Source organism: Chanos chanos, chromosome 4, assembly GCF_902362185.1.
Source record: "Chanos chanos chromosome 4, fChaCha1.1, whole genome shotgun sequence".
Classification (NCBI taxonomy): Eukaryota; Metazoa; Chordata; class Actinopteri; order Gonorynchiformes; family Chanidae; genus Chanos; species Chanos chanos.
Window position 1 is genome coordinate 9877762 of NC_044498.1, and position 24705 is coordinate 9902466.

The following is a 24705-nucleotide window of genomic DNA, read 5'->3' on the forward strand; positions in this document are numbered from 1 at the left end:
TTAATTGAGACATGACTTAACGTCACTCAAAGGACAATGACATTATATAGATGAGAATCAAACCCAGTCATACATCAAAGGATTTAACACTGACCTTAAATATCTGATGAATGCCAAGTTAAGGCAATGAGACATCAGCATATATGGAATGAAGAATCTCAAGCCTAACTCAAATGAATCCCTATGGCACATTTACAGTGGCTTTCTTGAGCATGTTAATTAATTACTCCACAGCGGTCTACTGTTCTGTCTTTAAGTGATCTCTGGGTAACTCAATGTTACACATTAAGGACTGTGCAGTTATAAATTTTATACGGCAAAATGACTGGTATGCATTATGTCTCTGGTGATGCTGATGCGTAATGCTGGGAGAATAAACCTGTGTTTTAAGGCTTTGATACATTTCTTAACCATCACCAGTGTATACATCAACCCCCTCTAGTGGTCATTCACACCAGAGAAAGTAGCTGCATCAACTGCATCTATGGAACCAAGTCAAAATGTTTAATATCGTCTTACAAATCCAAATTGAATGACATCTGTGTTTCCAGTTCTACAAAAGCTGTCAGACAGTTGAAAAGTTAAAGAAGTAGACCAAAGTGTAGCAGGTTGCTGGATAAACCCAAAGTTCATTGGTGACAGACAGCAGGTCCTGGAGTTCAGGAGCATCTTGAGTGTCAAGCTCTGAAATTTTACTGCATTATACATCTGTTCACCATTTGTGCATGGATACAATCTTTGGGGTAGAAGACGACATTCAGTGTGTCCACTGTAAAATGAAACAGTGGTATTGTAATAGTTTTGTAATACAATAAATCTCCATGGCTAAATGCTGTGTTACAGAAACACAGATAAAAGAAAAGTCTGTACGATTGTTTTAGGGATAATGTATGTGTTGAATGATAATAGTCAGTCATAACCAAATACTACAGCAAACATGGCAATGTTACTTTCGACGGATATTTCAGTAAAGTCAACTGTACAAGCATACTGAGTCATTAACAACCCTTTTAATAATATAAAGATAAAATATTAATATCGAGAGGGAAAAATGAGTTCATGAGTTGTCGCTAATACAAAACAAAAACAAACAAACAAACAAACAAACAAAAGCTATAATATATATATATGCTGTACTTGAGAAAATCTGTTAAGACAAGGTATACAAATTTTACAGGGGTGCAGAAAATGTACAAAACCAGACATAGAATGTGAGAGCTCTTTTTACGAAGCTGTGCAAAAACAAAGTACAAACAAAATAAACAAAGCCATAAAAGGGTAAATGATACAATGATACTGCATTTTAGAGATGAGACTTGGCCTCACACAAATACCTTTACATGAGCAGGAAAAAACAAACGTCTGCAATAGCACGTGCTTCCATTGTTCTATTGTTCTAAAGCATGCAGAGGACGTCCAAAGTTTATTGGCTGATTGCAATTCACCTCTAAAAGATGTGAATACTGAAAGATATTGGCACTGGTGAGGTTCATTTCTCTTTTTTTGTATGGCTTAAGGATGTTGCAATGTTACTAACTCTTAAAAAGCAATCTGTCTTCTCAAAGCACCTCATTTTTTTTTTGTTAATTATAGATGCCAGTGAATCGATTGTTACCATATGACCTTCTACATGACAAACATCACGTAACTAACTGACAGTTAAGTAAAGAAAATTGATCATCACTCACTAAATACCACATCATTTAACTTAAAGCCTAGTCTCACTGCATCCACACTTAAAGGCACTGAAATGTTGCCGAACTGTAGCCTTCAATTGACAGATAAATAGCTAAATCTATACCTAATCCACACTGACATCTGTTTTCTTTTGAGGTATGATATACAGGCAAAAAATATCAAAAATATACAAAGAGTCTGATCTTTCTGCTGACTGCACTCAAAACAAATCCAATCCAATCCAATCCAATCCAGTCAAATCAAATCAAACCGAACCCCTTCTACTCAAATATTCACGGTCAGCGTGAACAACAGGAACAACAACAACAAAAGAAAAACCATTGAAAAAAATCTCAATGCGCGTTACAGGAGTTTGTTAAGGCACTTGGACATCCTGCCATGTCACAAGAATACACTGTAATTATGCAATAAGCATGTTTTTTTTTTTTTTTTTTTTTGCTTTTCTCTCACTGAATCTGCTTTTTGCATGCGGGGTACTTAACACTACCAGTGTGTAAGACCCTTCATTCAGCGTCAGACATACTGCTGAAGAAAATACAGCTCCCCATATTCAATATAGCTGCCATTTCATGCCCTTGCCGTTACTGCTTGGCACAATTATTGCACCATAAGAGAGACAATGTCAATAGCTACTTTGGTATTTGAGAAACAGCAGAGTGAAAATCCCCTTTAAAAAAGAAAGAAAGAAAAAAAAATCCCGTTAGAAACTTTCCAAAAAGGCACAAAGCTGAAGTGTAGTGGCTGAGAGGGCCTCAGATATTAGTGGACTGGTCTAGACTTACCAGTATTTTGAGGAACAGTTTTAACAACCTGCTCTTTGGACCTGATTTACAAAAGAATTGATCAGAAGTGGAACATTCTAGTGCAGAGCAGAACCATTTAGTGGGACTTGCTTCTGTGTGGTAAAACACTCAATGTATCCTGCCCTTAAGGAAACTTAATATAAAACTTGAGAATCAGTCATTATTTATTCAATATTGAGGTAATAATTTCTATACATTTATTTTGGGTATATTTACATGTGTGTTTGGATTTTTGATATATATGAGACTATAGTCCTAAAACGTTTGAACAGAAAACAAAACAAAACAAAACAAAGCATAAAACTGCATGTTATAGGCTCTTGAGAAATAACAATCTTCTTTAAGGCACATTCACTCCAGGAGCTAATCAGTTTCTGTCCTTTGTCTCGTTCATTCACAGTGCAGTTAATGTGTCCTCCACTATAGTCTCAAAAGGGCTCTCTGCCGAAGGAGAGTAAAACGTAATCCTCAGTGCTACTTCATCACTGAACAATCTGCTAATTAAAGCAATGTGCACCCCAGTTTATAAAACATCTTACTAGCAGACACACCAGATCATGGCTGTTGTCTAAATTGGAGGACAAACACACCATACTGAAAACTACTGTACTAATTAACTGTCCTCTGCATGCTTTAGTTGTTACCTATGTGTTGAAATATTTTTTTTTTTCTTGATATCTCGCCATGTCCTTAGAGTAAAGTGGTGAAAGGTTGTTAGGAAGTACTTACTGAAAAGCTTTTGTAATTAAGGAATTCCTAGAGCCTTTCCTAACAAATGTTCGTTGCCAACAGAAGCACAAGCAGGCACAAATGTGAGAAAAACGCTAACTATGTTACAGACAGAAAACAGACTGGACAAAAAAATGGCTCAATGACATTATTTTTTTTTCCATAAATTTGATTAAATGGTTATAAAAATATAAAAGATGCATTTTTAAAAACAAAACAACAACAATTAACAAAAACAAAGCTGGATGAATAAATGCTATCCTTTATCATAACATTCTGAATAACATAGGTTATAATATGATATATTAAAATGAAAACACATTTTGGATCAAAAAGACATTACAGGAGCCCAAAGAAGGGAGGATGGGTAGTGAAGGGCAAATGTACTCTGTAGAGCACTGATTTTAACAGACTGCTCATATGTTTTTGATGCTCAGATTCACCACCAAAAAAATTACTTGATTTGAATGTGAGCTCATAAGGACAATACAGTGTGAGCCCTGGGGGGGAAATCCATTTGGTTAGCTGGTGACTACCAAGTTTTCTGGGTTTATAGCACCAGACATGTGTCTTACTGACATCAGTGTGATTCAGTGTGTCTTAAGCAAAATCTTCAGCTCATTGGTCAATAGTTTTTCCATCGCATCACACAGTCTTAAGGAGGACAAGCTTCAGGTCTCAAGCAGAGTCTGTTTTTTTGAGAGGGCCTTTCTGAATAAATTGACTGTTAGTCAGTCAGGTGATGGTTGCCATGATGATTTCATGGCTCCACCCAGCTCTAGAAACTGAAGCGGGAAACTAGTAGTTTATGCAGCACACTGTGAATACACACTCAGAAAAGTGCACTCAGTAGGTTATACCCAGAACCAAACATTTTGTGACATAATGTGTTATGTCATAGGGTGTACAATACACTGTACTTAGATTTGCAGGTGGGAATATTCACCTTAAGTGCATAGGTAGTTGACTGACAGGGAATCGATCAAGACGTAATACACTCTACAGAGAGAGATCTCTTTCCCTTTTTGAGTTGAGGTGTTTTGAATAAATAGCCACTAGTGTCCTCAGTAAGTGGATTTCCCAGAATTCTCCATTCTCTATATGAAAAAAAAAAAAAAGCATTTCACACCTTCCACAGCATACTTCATTACCGAGCTCGACGCCAGCAAACTCAACAACCAACACGTTCACACATTAGTCCAATCCAAAGTCTCACAATGACAATGAACAAACAAGAAGCAAGCAAGGATGAAAGAACTTCATAAAAATGACAAAAAAACCCCAAAACAAACAAAAACACTGAAGTTCCTTTCTGTGACTTCTTGATTTCTCTCTTGAAACAAGGCGAGCGAGTTAGGACTGAACCAAGGCAAAGCAGTCAGGCAGAGTTCCAGTGGAAGTGTTTTCACAGAAGCGCTACCTTTTCACATGGAAATGTCTGACAAGGCACTACAGACTCCACGAATTCCTGTATGTTTTGAGCTGCAGCAATATGAAAACTTAAGGGGGATGACCACCTTGACTGCAGGGTGGGTTTATGGGTCTCCCGTTGAACCTGGGCACATCTGTGTGTGTTTTTTCAGTATAGAGACCAGTGCAGCTCATCATTTTCATGGCATATCAATCAACTTCAGATAGCAAGAGGTGCTTCTGTCTTTAGATTTCACAACAGCCGTTTTGTGCGCTCTCTGGAAAATATGTGGTTCCATTTGCCAGAACAGGAAAGTTTAGAGATCCATTTTCCTCCAAGGGACGGTTTGTGATCTGAGGAGAACCAAAATGATCAAGAACAGGTTAATCACTGAAGTTTTATAAAAATGAACTCTAGCTTTTAGAAGTCTAGAATGAAATTTGCAAAGGTAATGCTCTGCTGTGAACCTTATAAAACCGGTAATAGTGATCATGCGTCATCCTACATGAACGATGACCATCAACATTAACTAAAACTGATACTGACAATCTGTAACTATTCTCTGTATATTTGATGTTAAATGCAGACAAATCCATACATGTTATAGGTCAGTATCTTGCTACACACATGAAACCTGTTCAACCACTAATTTCAAGAACGCTATCTTATCAAACATGTTTGCAACGAACTGTTCAGAACATTTAAAACAAAATAAAACTTTTATATTTGTTTTGCTCATTGCTCATTCTAAACTGTTATTTCAAGACTCAAAAAACTCATCTGACTGCTAACATAAAAATGCCAATTCATTGCAAAGTTCTTTACCAGTGTAAATATGTGTTTAAAAAAAGGAGCATGGAACTCTGTTATAACTCTGTATTCCGTGCTCGGTTCAAAGGTGAAGTTGCTATATAAATAAACTGGCAGCTCCAGAATCTGGAAACACTCAGTGTAACCAAATAACAGAGTCTGAAATAGTTTAACATGCGATTTCATGACCTTTCACTACAATAAATGAACAGGAACCAGAACTGTTAGACAAATGGGATAGGCATATGCAACTGGCAGCCTGCGGGCCAAATCCATTCCAAGAGAGAGGCCCAGAGATGATCGTACTCAAATTCCAATCAGACAACAGTTAGTTAAGTAATTTGATTGGACAAGAGGTACTCCCTCAGTGCTGATACATAAAGAATGATCAACAACAAAGTCTGCGTTAAAGGATTTTAATGCACAACATGGAGGTGAAGAACTACCTGATGCTCTGTGTTACGTGGTTGCTTCCACAGCGTTTGCAAAAATCCTTTAATGCACACTAAGAAGTGGGTTCTCCTGCTTATGTAATGGTGACGTGCCAAAAAATGTAAAACGCTAGCATTGACTTATTTTTGTTTGAGTCAGTTGTTTAAGTTTATGAAGCAAAATTTATTGTTCCCTTCAGTGGATTATAACACCTTTATTGAGCTAGTCCCTCTCACAAGAAGAGGTTTTGCCATATCCTTGCTGTCACCCACGTTACAAAGCATTAAAATTCAGTTTGAGTTCAGGTCAAAATAGTTTGGCAGTATGTTTGCTACCACACAGAGTAACCAAACTATGCATTGCACTATTTTCACAACAGTGACATCATTTTGTCATAGTTGAGCCATTCTGCAGACAACTGAGTGGTAGACAATCACTGGTGTTATGGATTGAATTGCTGTTTGTGACAACACATACATTCAGAACTGTGATTAAACTTGATTTGGACTCCTTGTGTATTAAATGGTTTACTGCATAACGTCCAGCCAATCAGAATAAAAGGCTAACCCAGACCATCGAATAAATACAGTTTAACAGTATGGCGAGGTTTTACCATATATATCACTCTGGTTTACGGCACCGTAATCATCTTTCTAACCACACATACCCAAAACCCTAAGAGTTGTAGTCAAGCTACAGGCTGCCAGCAAATTATGCCCCATGAACCAGGCCCGGTTTTGAAATCTGGCCTGTTTGAATTTGTAATTAAATAACCTGATATAGAATATTCTGTTCAATAGTAGCATGTCTGAAATTCAGATGTAATCAATTCCAACAGGAAAAAAACAAGGTACAACTTGCTGATGACAACTGACTGAAGAGTTATGACTCTATTATGAAAATGTGACTAGATTGTGGTATAAGTGAACAGCTTCACCTGTGTCTGTCCATTGCAGTCAAGGAACTGCTGCTGAGCAAGCACGGTGTCAGGGCTTAAGCTCAGTGTGACCTGACAGGCCAGTGGGGTGATGCTAGTGTCATCCTGCGCAATGGTTGAGGTGCCCACAATGGGTTCATTGGGGTTCCTTTGGAAGTAGCAAGATGCTTGGTGTGGACTTTGGGTGACCAGTGTCTTCATCTTTTGGCATGATGAATTCATGGACCCTTGTCCTGTGGGGGCGAAATGGACCCCATTAATGGGTGCCAATGGAGGGCTCTCAAACATACAGCTGTTGGTAGAGAGGTGAGGGGGTACATTGGTTAGGTCTGTATGTGGGTTGTAGACTGCATTGGATGGTTTTGTTGGCCCATAGCCACGCATGTTTTGCTGAGGCAAAAGCCGAGTTACGGAATCTCTTTGGAAATCTGTGCTCTGACTGTAATGTCCAGACACATGCTGGAGTCCATTTGGAAGTGCACTGGGGAGTTGCTGAGAAGGAGGAGGCTGGGATTGCTGCCATGTTTGGAGCCTCTGATTGGATGAATTTTGAGTGTGAAGGGGAAACTGTCCTTGCAGGCAGGAGGCAGATGAAGGGTTTAACGTGACTTCTTGTGGTGCTGAAATATTTTGGGTACACAAGGTGTTTGCAAGGTTGGCATTTGGGACTTGAGGTACCCACTGGCTATCTTGAGTTACTGTTTGGTTTAATGAATTTGAGTTGGAGTATGCCACTGGCTGGGATTGTACAGAAGATACACCTTGTAGAGGTGGATTCTGTACAGGCAGAGCCATTTGGTTGAGATGCATCTGGGGCCCAGACTGGACTATTCTCTGGCCACAGGATCCAAAACCATTCTGTTGGGCTGTACTTGGTATGTTTTGCTGTGGCTGCAACCCAAGCCTGGCTTGGGTTGGCGGATGACCACACTGTCCAGGTAGTGAGGAGTCAAAAGCCATCAGGTTGTTGTGACTCAGTGTCTTCTGGCCAGAGAGCTCAGGGAGCCCCAGGGACTGAACAAACACATCATTAGATGGTGCCTGCTGACTTATGGGAATCTGGGGATCCATGTGGGTGAGTTTCACTGTGCCTCGCACTTGGTTGCCCATCTCCACAGGCTCCTGACAGCCAATGCCAATGAAGTCACCACTGAGTATTGCTGCTTGGCAGTTAAAACTGCGATTGTCTGTTATCAAACCATTAGGTGTTTCAAGGTCAGGTAGGCACTCTGGGATCTCTACAAAAGGACCCTGATTTCCAATTGAAGCCAAACATCCAATCTGCTCTGGAATATGCACATCATTATCCTTGAATAATTCCTGCTCCACATAAGAGAAGATGTCACTGGCCAGGATGTCATTGAGCTCTACAGACATCTCGGCGCTGTTCAGGTTCATCTTGAGCAGGGTGTTTTCCCAGTCCTTCAACTCCTGATTGCCTACATCCAGTTCTTGCAAACTGCTGCATAGGCTGCTGTCCCCAATAATCTGCTGCAGTGTCTCCATCATATCCTTCACGGTTGCTTCCTCTTTGACTATAGGAGTTGGGGATTGTGGCTGCCAGGTGTTCCCGGGTACATTTAGCAGGGCATGGCTATCTCTGAAGGCCTGGTCCAGGGAGAACTGGGAGTTTGGGTCGCTGGGTTGTTCATAGACGGAGTGGTCCTGCTTCAGCAAGGAACCAAGTAGAGAGTTTGGATCCAAGGCAGGTGACTCCTGGAGTTTCCTCATTTTGGGGCCTTTGCTCTGGCTAGACATGTTAGCGACGTCCAGAGATGGGCTGGTCTCATATAGGACAGCTTCTCCTGTAGTGAAGTTAAAGGGCAGTTGCAACTTTCTTTGGTGCAGATGCTCCTCTCCTTCTTCATTCCTGTGAAAAAACAAAAAGGTGAAAGGTTATAGGTGGTTTCCTTCACAGGAAAGACATTTTGAGATATTTTGGGTATAGAAATTCAGATACTCACGTCAATGGTCTCTGTCGAGCCACAATGAAATCTGGTCTTCCTCCCTTATATACAAGCCTGGCATTGGCCTGGACCCAGATCCAAGTTCCTCCTTTAGCCAGGAGTCTGAAGACTGTGAATCCACTCTCACCAGTCTTCATCACTGAAAATATTGACAAGCCATCAACAGTAAGTAAAATTGCTTTATATAAATATCAGAGAAGTTGAACTGATTTTAGTTGAACTGTGCTGAACAGAACTGAATGGCAATGCAACTGCTTTTAAAACTATCATATCAGACTGCAAATAAATTTGGCAGAACTGAACTGAGTTAACTCCTACAAATAGTAACCACTTTGACTTACAGTCAGATATTAATTTAAAATAAGTAAATTCCAGTGTTTTCTTTCATTCAAAACATACTTCTGACATGGTTGTCTGCGCAGTACATCATATCAGCAGCATGGATGAACTGGTAACCTGAGCCTCTCATACACAGCTCAGTTTCAGTGTAACCCAAAACCACTTTCCCTCTAAGAGAAAAGAAGAAGGTGTTATATCATGCCATTGACTTTTTTCATGTGTGCAGTTTTTGGTAAGCTTTGCAGGACAAACCACACAACTGATCAGTGTGTGCTACCTTGTGTCAACCCCCATTGGTGTGAAGTCCAGCTTGTGTTTGGTCTGAAAGATGAGAGTCTTGCTCCTGATCTCCAGGATAGATGGGGGCTGGAGGGGTGTGGCGATGACAAACAGAGCCAGCTGTGGATGGGCCATGGTCCCGTCGTCTGCCATTTTGTTTTGTCCATGAAGGTACTTCAGTCGACCCTGAAAATTCAAAGCCTTGGCAAGGACAACGAGAACAGGAGAATTATCAGTTATATGGAGTAAGTGTGAGATAAATGATATGTACTGATAAACAGGGGCATGATTTTCTGTGTGGTTTTAAGTTTACAAAACCAATTATCCAAATGGCCGGTATTTCAAACTGGAATATAATCTCTGGGCAATATTTGTGTGTGTGTTTTTTTTTTCTGTCTAGAGGCAGTCTTGGATGTATCACAGCTTCCTTGTTTTCCCCCAAAAAGGCCTCCAGAGCAAGCCAGTCTATCACTGTGGTTTTGGTTTGTTGCCAAGAACCGAGGCCATTTTAGATGTTTACCAGAAATCCAGAGGAGTTGTCCAAAAGGCAACGGAATCTGCAGCAGAAGCTCCTCTCCAGGAAGGAGGAGTTTTCGGGAGGGATGTGCTGGGGGTTGTAGTTCACAATATTGGTGGTGATCTCACTACTGCTTTGCATACCTAGATTCCAGCAGGCAGGAAATTCAAGCCAAGAGATTAAAAACCAAAAAAAAAAAACCCCAAAGAAACAAACAAACAAAAAAAGACAAAAGAGTAAAATCATCACTGACAACAACAATCACAAGGTTTACGGCATGCTGCAATTTATCACGTGCTGCAAAAAAAAAAACTCTTACACATCAATGACAACAATGAAAAAGAGAGGATTCTCACTTTCAAAGCCAGTATCTAGACAATACAGCTTTTATGACAACTCAAAATATTTCACTGACACTGCTGGTTGAGTCCAGATAGTGATTAATAGGCTTTAAAAAACACTAACCATCTATCCCCTCGCATCCATCGTTCTGTGTAGGGTTGAGGGCGAAGTGGAGCTGGCGTCTGAACATGGCACGGTCATCTGTGTGAATGAGCTCAAACACACTCTGATGGACCACATCAGACTGCAAAGACAAACAAAAGAAAAAAAAAAAGGCAAAAAAAATGATGTAAGAGGAATGCAGAAATCCACAGATTAACATTAAATACTGTACATGTAGGCCCGAATTGTATTTTCACGGTAATAATATGAGTAAAGTGTAACATTCACATGGACTATAAACTGTGTGCTACTACTGTATAAAACATTAATGCAAACTTAATCATGCTGAAAATATATCACCTGAGCAGCTTTTACCACACAATTTTATGTAGATATACAGACACCCAGAGATTGAAATTAAGTGTGACAGACTACGGATGGATCGATTTCTATTAAAATCACAGCAAATCTCCCTTCATTGTGAGTACCACTTTTGAGTGTCACGTCAATGCAACACCTGAACTGTGAGAGGTTACAACAGTTCGATTCAGTAATCATAGTAGATCATAGCATTTTCATTTTTTGATTAACAAATACAGCAGAAAAAATAAAATTAAATTGAAAAAGTATGAGGTCCCTTTGGTATTACGAAACTGTAGCTCTGCATCATCAGCATGGCGTGCAAACAGAACAAAACACGAGTGCCTCCATCTAGTGGACTGGCATACTGACTCTCTCTCTCTCTCTCTCTCTCTCTCGTCAGCCCCAAAGGGAATTATGTTCTCAGCAGGCTAAGGTAAACAGAGCTCTGAAGTGCGTGCTAATTACTGCTGTCTGGTAGTGAGTGTTCCCATTCGGGGAATTATCTAAGGGGAACTCTGTCACAGTGCATGACGTCTCCCCAAAACAATGAACCCAGTGCCATATAAGACCAACAGAGGTGGGTCACTCACTCTTACCTTCTCTAAGAGTTACCAAATCATTGCTTTACACTATCACACACCTGTCCATTTAAGCAGTGAGTTCAGAGCTCTCAACACTGTCAGTCCTGCTGTGTACACATGCTCACAGGTTTCCTCTCTCAACTCACTCATTGTGAATTTTTGTTTGGGCTAAGGGCTCTAATCTGTTCATGAACAAGCACGCTGTCATTGCGCTTAGACATACATATACGTGGTGAAGTGGGTTTGTGCTAGACAGTTGTCTGCTGTCGGCCTCTCTCTCTGGCTTCGGCACTAACCTGGAAAACATCACATGACTAGAATGAATAATGCTTTCCTGTCAACGCTGCGTACTAAACGAACATACTGCAATCTGTCAGTGTGTTTGCCACTCCCAAAACACACAATTCTTATTAACTACAAATGCCATTTTGTGAATGTCACCTCCACATTGAGAGGCCCAATTAGGCAAATATGTCGAAATTAATATTACACAATCCATGTTTAGTCAGGTTTTATTGGCTAAGGGCAAGGCATTTTGAGAGTTACACAAAGACCAACTTGCAGATAAGGAAAGTATACAAAGCAAAATGTCAAATTTGTCTTGATTTTATACAACTGTAAAGCTATCTCTAACTGCTCAAACAGATATCAATGAACCATCTATCTCTTTGAAACATCTGATTTAAAAGAAAAAAAAATCCTAAATTGGAGCTACAGGCACCACAGCAGGCTTAAACAGGTGCATTTAGTGGCACAGCCAGCTGCGAATATGTGCATCACCTGTTTTACTATGACCCAAATGAGTTCCAGATCTCATGGGAAATGGAGAACAGAGAGGAGCATAAGCCAAGAGATGAATCATGACGTCCTTTTTTATGCCATTATCAGTCGTGAGAGTATCTGTGAATGCATGTGTGTGTGTGTGTGTGTGTGTGTGTGTCTGTGTGTGTGTCGTGACCGGGCTATGCCCTGTTTTGGTTAGAGGTTGAGAAGTGCTGCAGGGATGGGAGACAGATACAACACAGCTCTGCGGTCATGCCATGCTCAGCCCTATCCTGCACACATGATCCACACGTGGTTCCCGCTTCCCGCTTCCCGACCCCACCAAAAAAAAAAAAAAAAATAACGACAGAGGTTCTCCGGTGAATAGATGCTCTCTTCCCCTTTGCTTTTTCGAAATTCCGCTGCCCTTCTAAGGCCTGGTTCCTTCGAAACGATTTGATTGTAGTATGCCGTGAACTCAGTGATGTGGACTTGGCACGACATGAACTTTCAATGACTTGTGCTCGGAATGGGGTTGTTTGGCCTTGAATTTATAAACACAGCCATTCCACAGTGCGGTTCCTTAAAAATGTGTCAGTGCCAGAGGCAAGGGGATATGGTGCAACCATTTAACCCATTCAAATATCAGTACTCCCAGGGTAGATGACCTGGTAAACTTGGTCAATACATAGATAGAGGCTTCAGAATGCAAAGCCTTTAACCTAAACCTTCTCATACAAACTGTAAAAGCTATACACTATATTGTAGACTGTTTACTGTTCAGTAAAACAAGCAGATAAGCTGAAATGAACTGTTATGAAGACTTATAGCATCTGTTATGATAACTTTACGACCCTGTTATGTGACAGATCGTAAAGCTGAATGTTACCATGGCGCCCATAGGGGGCAGGTAACGCTCGCGAACGAAAGGACAGACAGCGGTGTCTTTATTCACATATTAATTTGTTTTCACTTCCAGTCGACTGCCTTCTGTGTCAAACTGAAGTTTGATTAGTTGAGACAATAAATGTTTCCAGATACAGTGATATGCGAGGCTGCTGTCAGTGATGTGTGTGTGGCCTATGTGTGTGTGTGTGTGTGTGTGTATGTGTGTGTGTGTGTGTATGTGCAAGCATGGGGCACTGACTGAACTTGTCTGCCGAAACAGAAACTTGGAAGATCAACCTAACTCCCAAAACATAAGACCCACTGTAAAAAAAATTTCTGTGCTGGAGAGTTTCCGTAGGCATGTCAGCCATAGATAAAAAACTCGGAGCTTTTGGAAACGTGGTCGGCAAGCGTTTCTATTTACTTCTCGAATACGTTATGGCATTCCTCACACTTCCAAATGACAATGTTAATGCCCACACCAGCAGCTTACCCTAGCGTCTGGCTGTTTCACGTAGTTTATCCAAATGTTAAAAACATCAAAAACCACACAGATTTCAAACCCCCTTTTCCAAACAAGCTGACACATTTTTTTGGCTTTGTGCATGTGGCTTTGAAGTTCTTGAGCTGTTGTCTCTGTTCTTTTTTTTTTGTTTTTGGTGAGTGTGAATATTTTGCCTGTGGCTATGACCACTGAAACTCTTTGGAGTACTTCCTGTTCTGTATACTGGTGAATGGACTTGCTCTAGATTTCACATGCAGACAGGTTTTTCAAGTTCAGGTAACTATCACACTAAAACATTTACTCTACACCTGAAAATGTGACTCTGCCTTTGCCATTTGAAGCCAAGACTATACAAAAGCATTTGTAAACGATGTCGTGTCTGCCTCTTTTGTTCCCTTCGCACAGTGATGCTCCAGAAAGACAGAGGGCTAAATTAGGAAACCATTAAGAAAAAAGAAAAAAGAAAAAACACTTTCTTAATCCTCAGCACACCATGTTTTTGGCAACATATGGAGCATCTCAAAAAGGACACTGTTAGGCAAAAACAAAAGTCAAGTTTAACGTGGGGCAAATTTTGTTCTTTGAGTGTGTGATTTTAAGGATTGTGTGGGTTTGAACAAAAAGGCTGGCACCGGGATTACTTAAGCAACCTCCAAAAAACTAAACAAAAGAAAAAGTCCGACCTACTGCGAAGGTCTCTCCACAACATGTCCATCACTACGCTCTCATAAGGCGGTTTGGTTTAAATGTGGCATGGGGGTACATCCTTTCTTATTACTGTTGGCAGGGTAAACTAGATACAGACACACCCATGCACAGACAAAGAGCCACAGCTGGAGAGGGCCCATTATCAGTGCTTCAAAAGAGCACCATTCGTAACACTGCTTGTTCCCAAAAACCATCAGCTAGCAGCTAGCACTTACTCTAGCTTGGTTATCCAATATAGTTTTACCTTTGTGAGAACTTAGTCAGGACTCAGGAGTCTTTTTTTTTTTTTCATTCCCAGAACTTTCAAACATTTGGGTTGGAGGGTATATTCATTATTTAATATCAATAATACAATTCTTTTTTATTCTTCTTCATTTCATAGCGGAATAGTGTTTAGCCTCTTCCACTGCACCTTTTCTTACCATAATCTGAAAGTGATATGGTGTAGTGGAGTGGTTCACCCAGTGAGCACTGCTATTTGCATTATGATACCTGAAACTACATAAGCTGCTGATTATCAGTGACCAGCGACAAGCAGCATGAGGGAGAGTATAGCTGGCTGACACGCTGACTAGTTGGAAGGTGACTGGCAGTGCTTCTTCCCCTGGATCCCTGGGCCGAGGTGTAGCCTCTGGCCTGTGTTCCAGTGCGTTACCTCTGCACTGTGGTACGATGCCTTCCCTTTTTTTGGGGGGGGCTTTGTTTTCACTTGGCTCTTTCATTTCTGCTCTTTTGGCAAGGCGTACATGGACTGTTGTTGGTCAAAAGTGGAAAATATGAACTGTAACATTATAAATATTATGAATAAGCAGTAGGCGACGTGTTATTTTTTTAACAGGGGGAGATGGCCCAATGGCCAACAGAAGGGATGGCCCAATGGCCACTGGCACTACTCTATGGAGTGTATAGGGGGGGCTGGCAGGTTAACAAGGGGAATGCGTTTCGGTCATTTTGCTAACGAGGGGGGCGGCATCCTCCCCTCATCCCCCTACAAATCGCCTACTGTTAATGAGTGATCCGGTGCAGGTGTTTGGGCTGCGATGGGGGCACGGTGCTCACCTGATGGAAACCCAGGTAGTCCTGGATGGTTGGAGAGGCGTAGAACACATAGCCCTCTGCTGCGACCACCATTACAAAGCCATTCAGAGCCTGAAGGAAAACAGAAGTCTCTGCATCAGCAAATACATCAGACAACAAGACAATGAGGGTGCTGATAACCAATGATGACACAACAAATAAACAAACGCACAATCGCAACCATACGCTAACACAAACAAACAAACATATACGCACACGCTCAGAAACCACAGATTTACAAACACTCGCTGCGGACAGGATTGGAATGTTGGCAAGTAGAATGACAACAGAAAGTTTGGAATAACAACCTATGTGTGCATTATTGTGTATGTCTGTCTGTGTGTCTGTGTGTGTGTGTGTGTGTGTGTGTGTGTGTCAGAAAGCATGGAAGGGGTTTGAAGGGGCCAGAATTTTTTTTTTTTTTTTGTAAACATCCCAGGCAATTAGCCTTGCCTTTGTTCAGGTGTTAAACATGACAACAGAGAAGGAGAGAATATAGCTCCCAGTCACGCACAGGAACCACGACCCCATAAACAATGGACCACGGGGGGAAGGGGATAGAGAGAGAAAGAGACAGAGAGAGAGAGAGAGAAAGAGAGAGAAAGGATGTGAGGGGACAACAAAAGATAAGAAAAGGAGAAGAAGGCAGAATACAATATAAAGAGTAAGATAAAGATACCATGGACACATCATGGAGATGTGGTAGTGCGTCTGACACTGCTTCACTGCTTAATGTTTACCATCTGAGGAACATTACTCAGGAGTAAAGCATTTGAAACACACACACACAGACACACACAGACACACACAGACACACACATTATTCAGCTTTATTAACCGTGACAGCGATTGTTGAACAAAAAATTTTAAGAAAATGATAACAGCAACAAATCATTTCAGCTGTAAAAGCTTTCCTCTGACTGCTTGTTCACATATTGTATAAATGTGCTTATTGCTTTATTTTTTCCTGCAGAAATGTGGTGGAAACAGCAATTAGCACAATGGAGTCCTTTGTTGCAGCTGGTTTTATGGGAATCTGTTTCTAACATTTAAGAGATGCTTGACGAATTTGCCAATTGCGCTAAATCAGGCTTCTAAATCCACCCCTTCTTTCTTTCTTTTTTGTGCAAGTAAGGGGGGTGGAGAGAGAAAGAGAGAGAGAGAGACAGGGGGTCTTTTTCCTTCCTCCTTCTGTCTTCAAAATTAGCAGTAAGTACAGGTAGCCTACACCCATTTCCTGATGCCACACACACACACACACACACACACACACACACACACACACACACACACACACACACACACATACACAGAAAGGCAAGAGAGTAAGGTCTGGAGCCAAACCCCATTTGTTGGGCTCAAACCTGACTAGCACCAAATAAAATCGGATCTTTCATGTGACAGGCTATTGAAGTTATAGTGCTAAACATAACAGCCGCAACCAGTCTGTTAAAAGCATCAGTTAAGGCTCCTCTCCACTCAGAACAGAGAAGTTATTCTCTCCTCAGACACTGTTCTCGGGACTCTAGTGCTGATGAATGGGAGGGTCTGAGGTCCTTTATGGCACACTGAGGTAGAGGAACGGATATACTGGAGAGAGGGAGAAGGTGTGTTCTATGGCACACTGAGGTAGAGGGACTGATGGAATGGAGAGAGGGAGAGGGTGTGTTCTATGGCACACTGAGGTAAGAGAACTGATGGAATGGAGAGAGGGAGAGGGTGTGTTCTATGGCACACTGAGGTAAGAGAACTGATGGAATGGAGAGAAGGAGAGGGTGTGTTCTATGGCACACTGAGGTAGAGGGACTGATGGAATGGAGAGAGGGAGAGGGTGTGTTCTATGGCACACTGAGGTAAGAGAACTGATGGAATGGAGAGAGGGAGAGGGTGTGTTCTATGGCACACTGAGGTAGAGGGACTGATGGAATGGAGAGAGGGAGAGGGTGTGTTCTATGGTACACTGAGGTAGAGGGACTGATGGAATGGAGAGAGGGAGAGGGTGTGTTCTATGGCACACTGAGGTAAGAGAACTGATGGAATGGAGAGAGGGAGAGGGTGTGTTCTATGGCACACTGAGGTAAGAGAACTGATGGAATGGAGAGAGGGAGAGGGTGTGTTCTATGGCACACTGAGGTAAGAGAACTGATGGAATGGAAAGAGGGAGAGGGTGTGTTCTATGGCACACTGAGGTAGAGGGACTGATGGAATAGAGAGAGGGAGAGGGTGTGTTCTATTCTCAAACTCCGCGGACCAGCGGAAGGGCGGGGCGAGGAAACCGGCAGGTCCCAGCCCCCTTGACTGAACTTCTTGCTTTGAAAATAGTAACAACTGTAACTGCCGGTCCACTGAGCACTGCCGCTGTGCCAGTCAAATTATGCGCAGTGCTTCTGTCACTCGCCAGGTGAAAATAGTAACATTTTATTCATGAATCGAGAATGTTAAGTGTCCCTGCCTGCGAGAACTTGCTTAAAATGTTACTGTTTTCACCTGGCGAGTGACAGAAGCACCGAGCATAATTTGAATGGTGTGGTGGGGGGTTTTGCAGACCAGCAGTTTCCTGTCACGGGTCTGCGCGTCACAGTTTGAGAAACGCTGTTCTACGGCACACTGAGGTAGGAGAACAGGTGGAATGAGCGTGTTCTATGGGAAAAATGTGCCGTCTCTGAGCTCTGACAACACAAGAGGACTTGTGTGTCGCTCTCTCATATGTTCTGCAGCTGCTGCAGAACATACGTATTTGTAGCTGCAGACGCTGTGTGTGTGTGTGTGTGTGTGTGTGTGTGTGTGTGTGTGCGCGCGCGTGTGTGTTAGGGGTGCCTTTGCAGAGATGATTCTTATCCATGTGATTTCTGTCGCACGCGCACACACACACACACACACACACACACATGCACAGATGAGTGAGTACTGGCATTGTCTGTAGGAAATGAGGTGCATGGTATAGCTCTGGAAACAATGCAAGTGAACACAGGTACTGTATGTAGAGACAGGATGGCTAATACAGTACCTTGAGGCAGGAAGCACTCTGTGTGTGCGTATGCGTATGAGTGCATGTGTGTGTGTGTGCCTGTGTGACTGAAATGTTGCGCGCCTCTGACGAGCGTGTAAGTGTGTTGGGTATTTCTCACCTGGAGTAGCAGATCTCCCTCTGAGAAGCTGACCCCATCCATGCTGCTGGCCACCTGTCCGTTCCCCCCAAATCCCCCTGCTGGCCAGCCAGAGTAGTTCTTCTTCATGGTAGCTACAGGAGAGGCAGACAGAGAGAGAGAGAGAGAGAGAGAGAGGGTGAAAACAAGCTTACAGCAAATAAAAATACAGTGACATCATGCAGTAAAGAGCTTAAACAACAGGGCACCTCGACCCTTCACAGACTGTTACTATGGTTTCCGTCATAATTCCACAGCATCAATCTCCCTATGAATTAATCCAATTCCCTTAGAATTTCTCTATCCTGACAGCAGTTTATTGCAACATTAAGGCCCTTTCCACTGCAGGAACCTTTTCTGAATTGAAATACACTGTTTTCCACTGAAGCAACCCGGGATGATTTTAGATCCTGGGCTGTAACTTCTACCACCCTGCTTTTTAGTTCCTACTCCAAAGCAGATACTTTTAGATGGCCCAGGAACTACAGGGGTGAAGCTTGCAGTTCTGAATGCTGCTGATCGGTCAAACACAAGCTTCACAGAATGACCAACAAAACAACTGCCATTTTTACATACCAGCATTTAACAAGAGAGCAAGCATAGAAAATACTGGCATTTAGATGGAGAGAAGCAAGCTGTAAAAAAAGGAGCTAAAATGGAAAACCAGAACACACCAGAAGGAGTGGAAAATGGACAGACAAGGAACCCTACTTAGTGTCTATTCTCAGGACAAAATTCAGAGAGTTTGAATCATCAGCATGGAACAAAAAGGTGTGTCTGAACATTTTGTTGTATTTATCTCAACTGAGCATACATCAGACTCCACATGTATGCACGTCTACAACAAAAAGACTCCCAATTTACATAATCGTTCTTTTTTTTTTTTTTTTTTTTTTAAATAGTTCCTTTAGTGTAGCGTCTAAGCAAAACAGGAAGGGCATTCAGGAATTGTCCAGTTCCCATTCTGGACAATTCTGGTACTCTTTAGTTCCTCAAAAAGGCACTGAACCTCGGTGAAAAAGAAGCGACTAAGGACAACTAAACCAACATAACAAAAAGCAAAAATAACAAGACTCCTATGGGCTGGCTATCTTCTTTCTGCTTCTGTCTTTCTTTCTGTCCTTCTGTCAGTCTTTCTGTCCTTCTGTCTTTCTTTCTACCCTCTGCTGCAATTCATCTCTTTTCTTCCTGCGACAAGAAAGAGAAACAGAGAGAGAGAGAGAGGCTTGCAGACAAGGATTATGGATGATTTAGGGCATGTACAAACATACGTCATCAAGATTGACTGAAGACACACTTCTCCAGATGTCTGCAGTCCATTTTTTTAAAAAAAAATTCTCTCGTCTTTTCTTTTTGTGCTTGGCATCAAAAGAAACCCAAACTGCGCATGGATGGGCAATTGGAATCAGATGTACAAGGGATCAAGGAATTCTTTTATTTACTAAAAAGAAACTGAGCCTAGACAACAATAATTGTGGGATACTGTGTTTTGAAAGTATTGACATAATTCAACAAGTAGAAAATTGCTTGAGAAAAGAAAGCTTTTCATTGATGTGAAAGCTCAAAACGATTGTGTAGATCTCTGTTTGTCACGTTGGTTTTGAAATTCAGGCACTTTAAAGCTTGGGAAAATAGTGAAAAAATGTGCTGTTGGAACTGTGAAAATACTTAATTGATAAGGACATAAGTTTTTTTTCCCCACTCATGCTGTGCTGTGGATATTGTCCATGCTCTCACACCTGCACAGCAACATTCAACCAGTATACTCTCAGCAAAGACACACACACACACACACACACACACACACACACACACACACACACACACACACACACACACACACACAAACTATGGGGGCCTCTTTAAGATCTGTGTTTTATACACTGCTTTCACACAAACGTCCAAGCATGACTGCTCTGGCATATCTCCAGTGGTCACTGTGTCAAGGCATGTATCAGCAGACCGCTGGCTTTAAACGATGTGATTCTCAGAACAAACGCACACAGTCATTTTTTGTCTGCTGTATCACACCGTGCCGGCCTTTTTGCTCATTTCGTACACAGACCGTAAAAATGCAATCCCGGCCGCCTAATGCCTGCGATAGGAGAGCAAATCAAGGCAGGCCGCCATGCCAAAACAAAGACTTAGTCAACACAACCTTTCCCTCCCCGCTGCCGACGCCTCCGCAGTCTAAAGTCATTGCCCTTGGCTCTAAGTTTTCCTCAACAACCACAGCCTTCTTCCACTCTCTCTCTAACCAGGATGCAAAAGGGCTGCTGTGTGCCATCTACACAACCGGAGAGAGAGAGAGAGAGAGATAGGCTTCATTTCACCTAATTTATAAATGAATCAAGATTTACGCTCTCCTCATACCAAAGCGGTGTGACAGGGATCAGAGAGAGAGAGAGAGAGACTGCTGTGATTGGGCAGGACGCTAAAGGTTTCAGCTTGACAAGTGACCCCTCCCCCACCCCCCCACCCCCCTCCAGCAGAGTACAACTCCATGAACGTTGTGAACATAAATATTTCATATCTGGGTTCTCATCGGTTTGTTTTTTTTTTGACGGCCGTCAGAAGACAGGAGGGGTAAAAACGTGGTGAGAGAGACGAAGAGTTCGTTTCTGCAGCGACCCCAGGGCGAACGAGCCCATAATCCCTCCACGGAGGAACTGGTGTAACTTACATTTCACCACAGCTGTGCTTGAGAAACAAAGCAAACACTCTCAGCACACCGCCTCATTTTTTTTAAAACTTTTTTTCTTTTTTTGTTTAGCGTTATTAGAGGAGTCGGCGCAGTCCTAAAATGCCTTTAGCCCTGTAAAAGCACAGGGAAGTTCACTGACGTCTCTCTGAAACTTTAAATGAACAGAGGTTCGCGTGATATTTCTTGTGGCCCTCGACGAGCGTCAGTGAGAAGATAATTCGGTTCAGGTGAGAAACGCTTGAGACGTCCTGATAATTAATGACATGAACATTCTCTGACCCACACACACACACACACACCCCTGTCTCTGACCCTACATGTGTGTGTTTGGGCGTGTAGGTTTGTTGATGTAGATGAGTGTGAGCCCTCAGATATTTCCTGTTGCTCCGTTACAGATGCAGATCTATTTCTGGAACTGCTTATCCAGACCACTCTATCCCCAAAAAGGGAAAAAAAAAAAAAAAAAAAAAAAAAGCAGAAAAGAGCGGGGAGGAAGAATTAAAAAAAGCCAAAAAAAAAAAAAAAAAGCAAAAAAAAAACAACAACAACAACAACAACAAAAAACAATAATACAAAAAAGGCATTCGCCTCTGCAAAAACCCAGAATGTCTTCCCACACAACACAGATGTTTTGAGATAATTTTGGGGGGAAAAATACAAACCATAAGACAAAACCACTTTAGAGGACTGTGTCCTATCGGCATGACTGTTACAGCTGCCATATGCTTTTACCGCGCTTGACAGACTCAGCACAGCAGCAGGGAGGGGAACAGCAGCTAGGGTTTGGCAGACTTGTGTGCGGTAAATTTATATTCCCATGTTTGTGCCTACAATGACAGAGGAGGGGAAACATGTAGCTTCTAAATCATTTGAGATGATGATCCTCACAAAAGAAAAGGAAAAAAAAAAACTGCGTTCCTACAGGGCAGAGCGAAGTGAGGAGAAAGCTAAATGAGACGGACCTGTTTGGTGCGTGACTGGAGACCTGTTAGAGGGAAGGTTTGAAAGAGCAGGAACAGAACCAGTCACAGAGTTTGTGAGTGTACGGTTTGTGTGAACGGAGCCCAGTGGAGGAGGGAGGGGGGGAGGGTGGTGCTGTCTGGACTCTTGTGTGAAAACAGCTGTGCAGGACACAGGTGTTTAAGAGGCCAGCGCGGTTTATGTGTGTGTGTGTGTGTGTGTGTGTGTGTGTGTGTGTGTGTGTGTGTGCACGTGTATGTGTGTGTGTGTTTGCCTGTCGGAGCATCTGTGGTCCGCTCTCTTGGTAAGCTGGGGTTAACTTCCACTGTAACATCAAACTCCATCACACTGAAAAAGATTCCGCCCCAAATTCCCTCTCTAGCATCAATGTCTCTTAACAGAGAGGGAGAGAGAGAGAGGGCGAGAGAGAGAGAAAGCACCCTGATGAGAAAAACAGGCCACCCCGCAAAATTACCACTTGGCTGGTGAGTGGAGGCTTGTGAAAGGCAAGGGCTGAGAGAGAGAGAGGAGCTGGGAGAAAGCTGCAGATGGACGGGAGTCTGAGAGTCTGCAGGCTTCGCGCGGCGGTCAGCGAGGATGGGCTGACCTTACTGAACCCTGCTCTATCAGCTACCATCTCCCGCCTCTAACCTCACTGTCAATCTATATCCTGCTGCCAGTCTGAGGGCCCTCTACCGATCTGTACTCTGTGATTTTTTTTTTTCGCCCTCGTCCTTTCATAACGAAGTGAAGTCTGTCATTAACCGACGCGGATCTGGCTCCTTCGGTCAATCTGCCGCATCTATCTGATTACTGTTCTTCCTCTTTTCCTTGACTCACTCCGTTTTCCCACCAAATTGCTCCACCGTTCCCAATACCAGGGAAATGACTGCAAAAAAAAAAAAACCCACTGTGGATTTGGCAAGTGTCTGTGTTTGACTTGCTTAGGCTTGTTTTGATCCAAAAAAAACAGGCAGAGTGAGACACTCTTTGGACTTGGCCCCAGCAGCCTGTACACGTGTTCAGTCTCAGTACCAGACCACCGGGGCACGACCATTAAGCCTGCGACAAAAAGCAGTCAAACTGAGCCTGTTATGTCTTTAGAGCAGAAACAGAGAGGTCAAGTGCTAGCCCGCAATCCAATTAAAGGCCACTCGTTTACCAGTAGGCTAAAACAGCCATCATCAAAATGACCACTTTGAGAGGGTCTGGGCAGCTAATCAATTACCCATCACTTCTTATGCTGACGGTTATAATTTGCCACACATGGCCTGCTGTGAAACAAACAGATCTCTCTCTCTCTCTCTCTCTGTCCACTCTGCTCTGCTTTGGTGAATAACAACATCAGTCAGAAGCAAACAGACTCAATCAAAGCGGGGTTCTTGGCAGCTGTTGAGGTGAATGGCTGCCTTGTTGTTGCCTGGAGGGATGGACTTAAACCAAAGCAGCAACACTCAGCAGCTGCTCATATCCTGGTCAGATGGACCAGGCGGGTACCTACTGCTCGTCAATTTTTCTTTAGGTTTTCACAAACACGATGCACTTAGCAAAATGCTTTTGGCCTGAGAGAGGAAGTTGTGCTTTTTAAAGAGGAGATGCACCACCTGCTGGGCTTTCCAGATAAGCATAACCGATAACAGATTTCAAATTGGGCATTGCAGGGATGTTATTTCAAAACAAATCAACAACAACAAAAACCGCAACAAAAACAAACAAATGAAGCCTAGGGTAGGACCAGTGGATTAGAGATAACCAGTGTACTAAAACACAGGGGTGTTTGGGTAAAGTCTGTTACCTACCTGTCTGTGTGGCCAGCGGAACTAATGGACACCAATAAGTCCAGAAACCTTATCTGTAAATTTTTTTTCAGACAGACATGGCTGGTTGAACTATGTCTGACACAAACTTGGATCGATCCTTCTCTGATACAGCGTTAACAGGCAAATACGGCTGTAATGTTACCCCCACATTATACCAGAGGGTCATTCTAGAAGAAGAAACTGCACTTTAAAACTGGGGCCTATGTAAGAAGTTGGGGGGGCGGGGGGCAGGCGTTAAATATAGTCCAATAATAAGCGTGCAGATGTTCCACAGAGTCTCCTCTATCACATCACCCAGGAAACCTCACCTGGCACCAAATGCTAGACACTTTCCATGGTAACGACCAGCACGATGCTTCAAAAGAGGCTCATGACAATACTACGTTAAAGCAAACAGGACATGTTTCATTAACGCGCTCAATGAAGTGACCCGGGGAATTAGCTAAACTCCAGATGAAGGTACAGACAAACGGTAGGTACTTTCATGCCGTTGTCTGAGGTAGCTTCTCTTCCAACCAGCAACGATATCCTGACTGGGTCTACAAATTGATCCAACCACAAAAAAGAAGAAAAGAACTGACGTGAACAGAGATTACAAAGAACTAGCAACTAAACAAAAGGCCAGTGCAGTAATGATTGGTAACTGCGGAAATGGGAAAAAAAAAAAAAAACGTTTTCGGTAATTTCTTTTGCACAATCAGTGTTATGTAATGGAAAAAGGTTTCTCATTACAGAGGGACGAGAAGACTCCTTCTTTCCCAAATAACAGCAGATCTGGGGAGAAAAAAAACTGATCAGATCAGCTGTTCAAATCAGAACTGAATA

At 42.4% G+C, this 24705-nt stretch overlaps 1 protein-coding gene across 1 annotated transcript in view; it reads right to left on the bottom strand.

Annotated features, from left to right (window-relative positions):
• Nucleotides 1-3394: 3394 nt before the first annotated feature.
• ahr2 (aryl hydrocarbon receptor 2) overlaps nucleotides 3395-24705 on the bottom strand; it is a 61286-nt gene continuing 39975 nt past the window's right edge. The window contains exons 3-11 of the mRNA XM_030772494.1: nucleotides 18379-18491; nucleotides 15233-15322; nucleotides 10388-10508; nucleotides 9926-10065; nucleotides 9404-9606; nucleotides 9187-9296; nucleotides 8785-8926; nucleotides 6821-8690; nucleotides 3395-4994 (exon numbers count right to left, since the gene is read on the bottom strand). Of these exons, the coding sequence (XP_030628354.1) occupies nucleotides 4887-4994; nucleotides 6821-8690; nucleotides 8785-8926; nucleotides 9187-9296; nucleotides 9404-9606; nucleotides 9926-10065; nucleotides 10388-10508; nucleotides 15233-15322; nucleotides 18379-18491 (2897 nt within the window). The 3' untranslated portion in view covers nucleotides 3395-4886. The remainder of the gene's footprint in view (nucleotides 4995-6820; nucleotides 8691-8784; nucleotides 8927-9186; nucleotides 9297-9403; nucleotides 9607-9925; nucleotides 10066-10387; nucleotides 10509-15232; nucleotides 15323-18378; nucleotides 18492-24705) is intronic.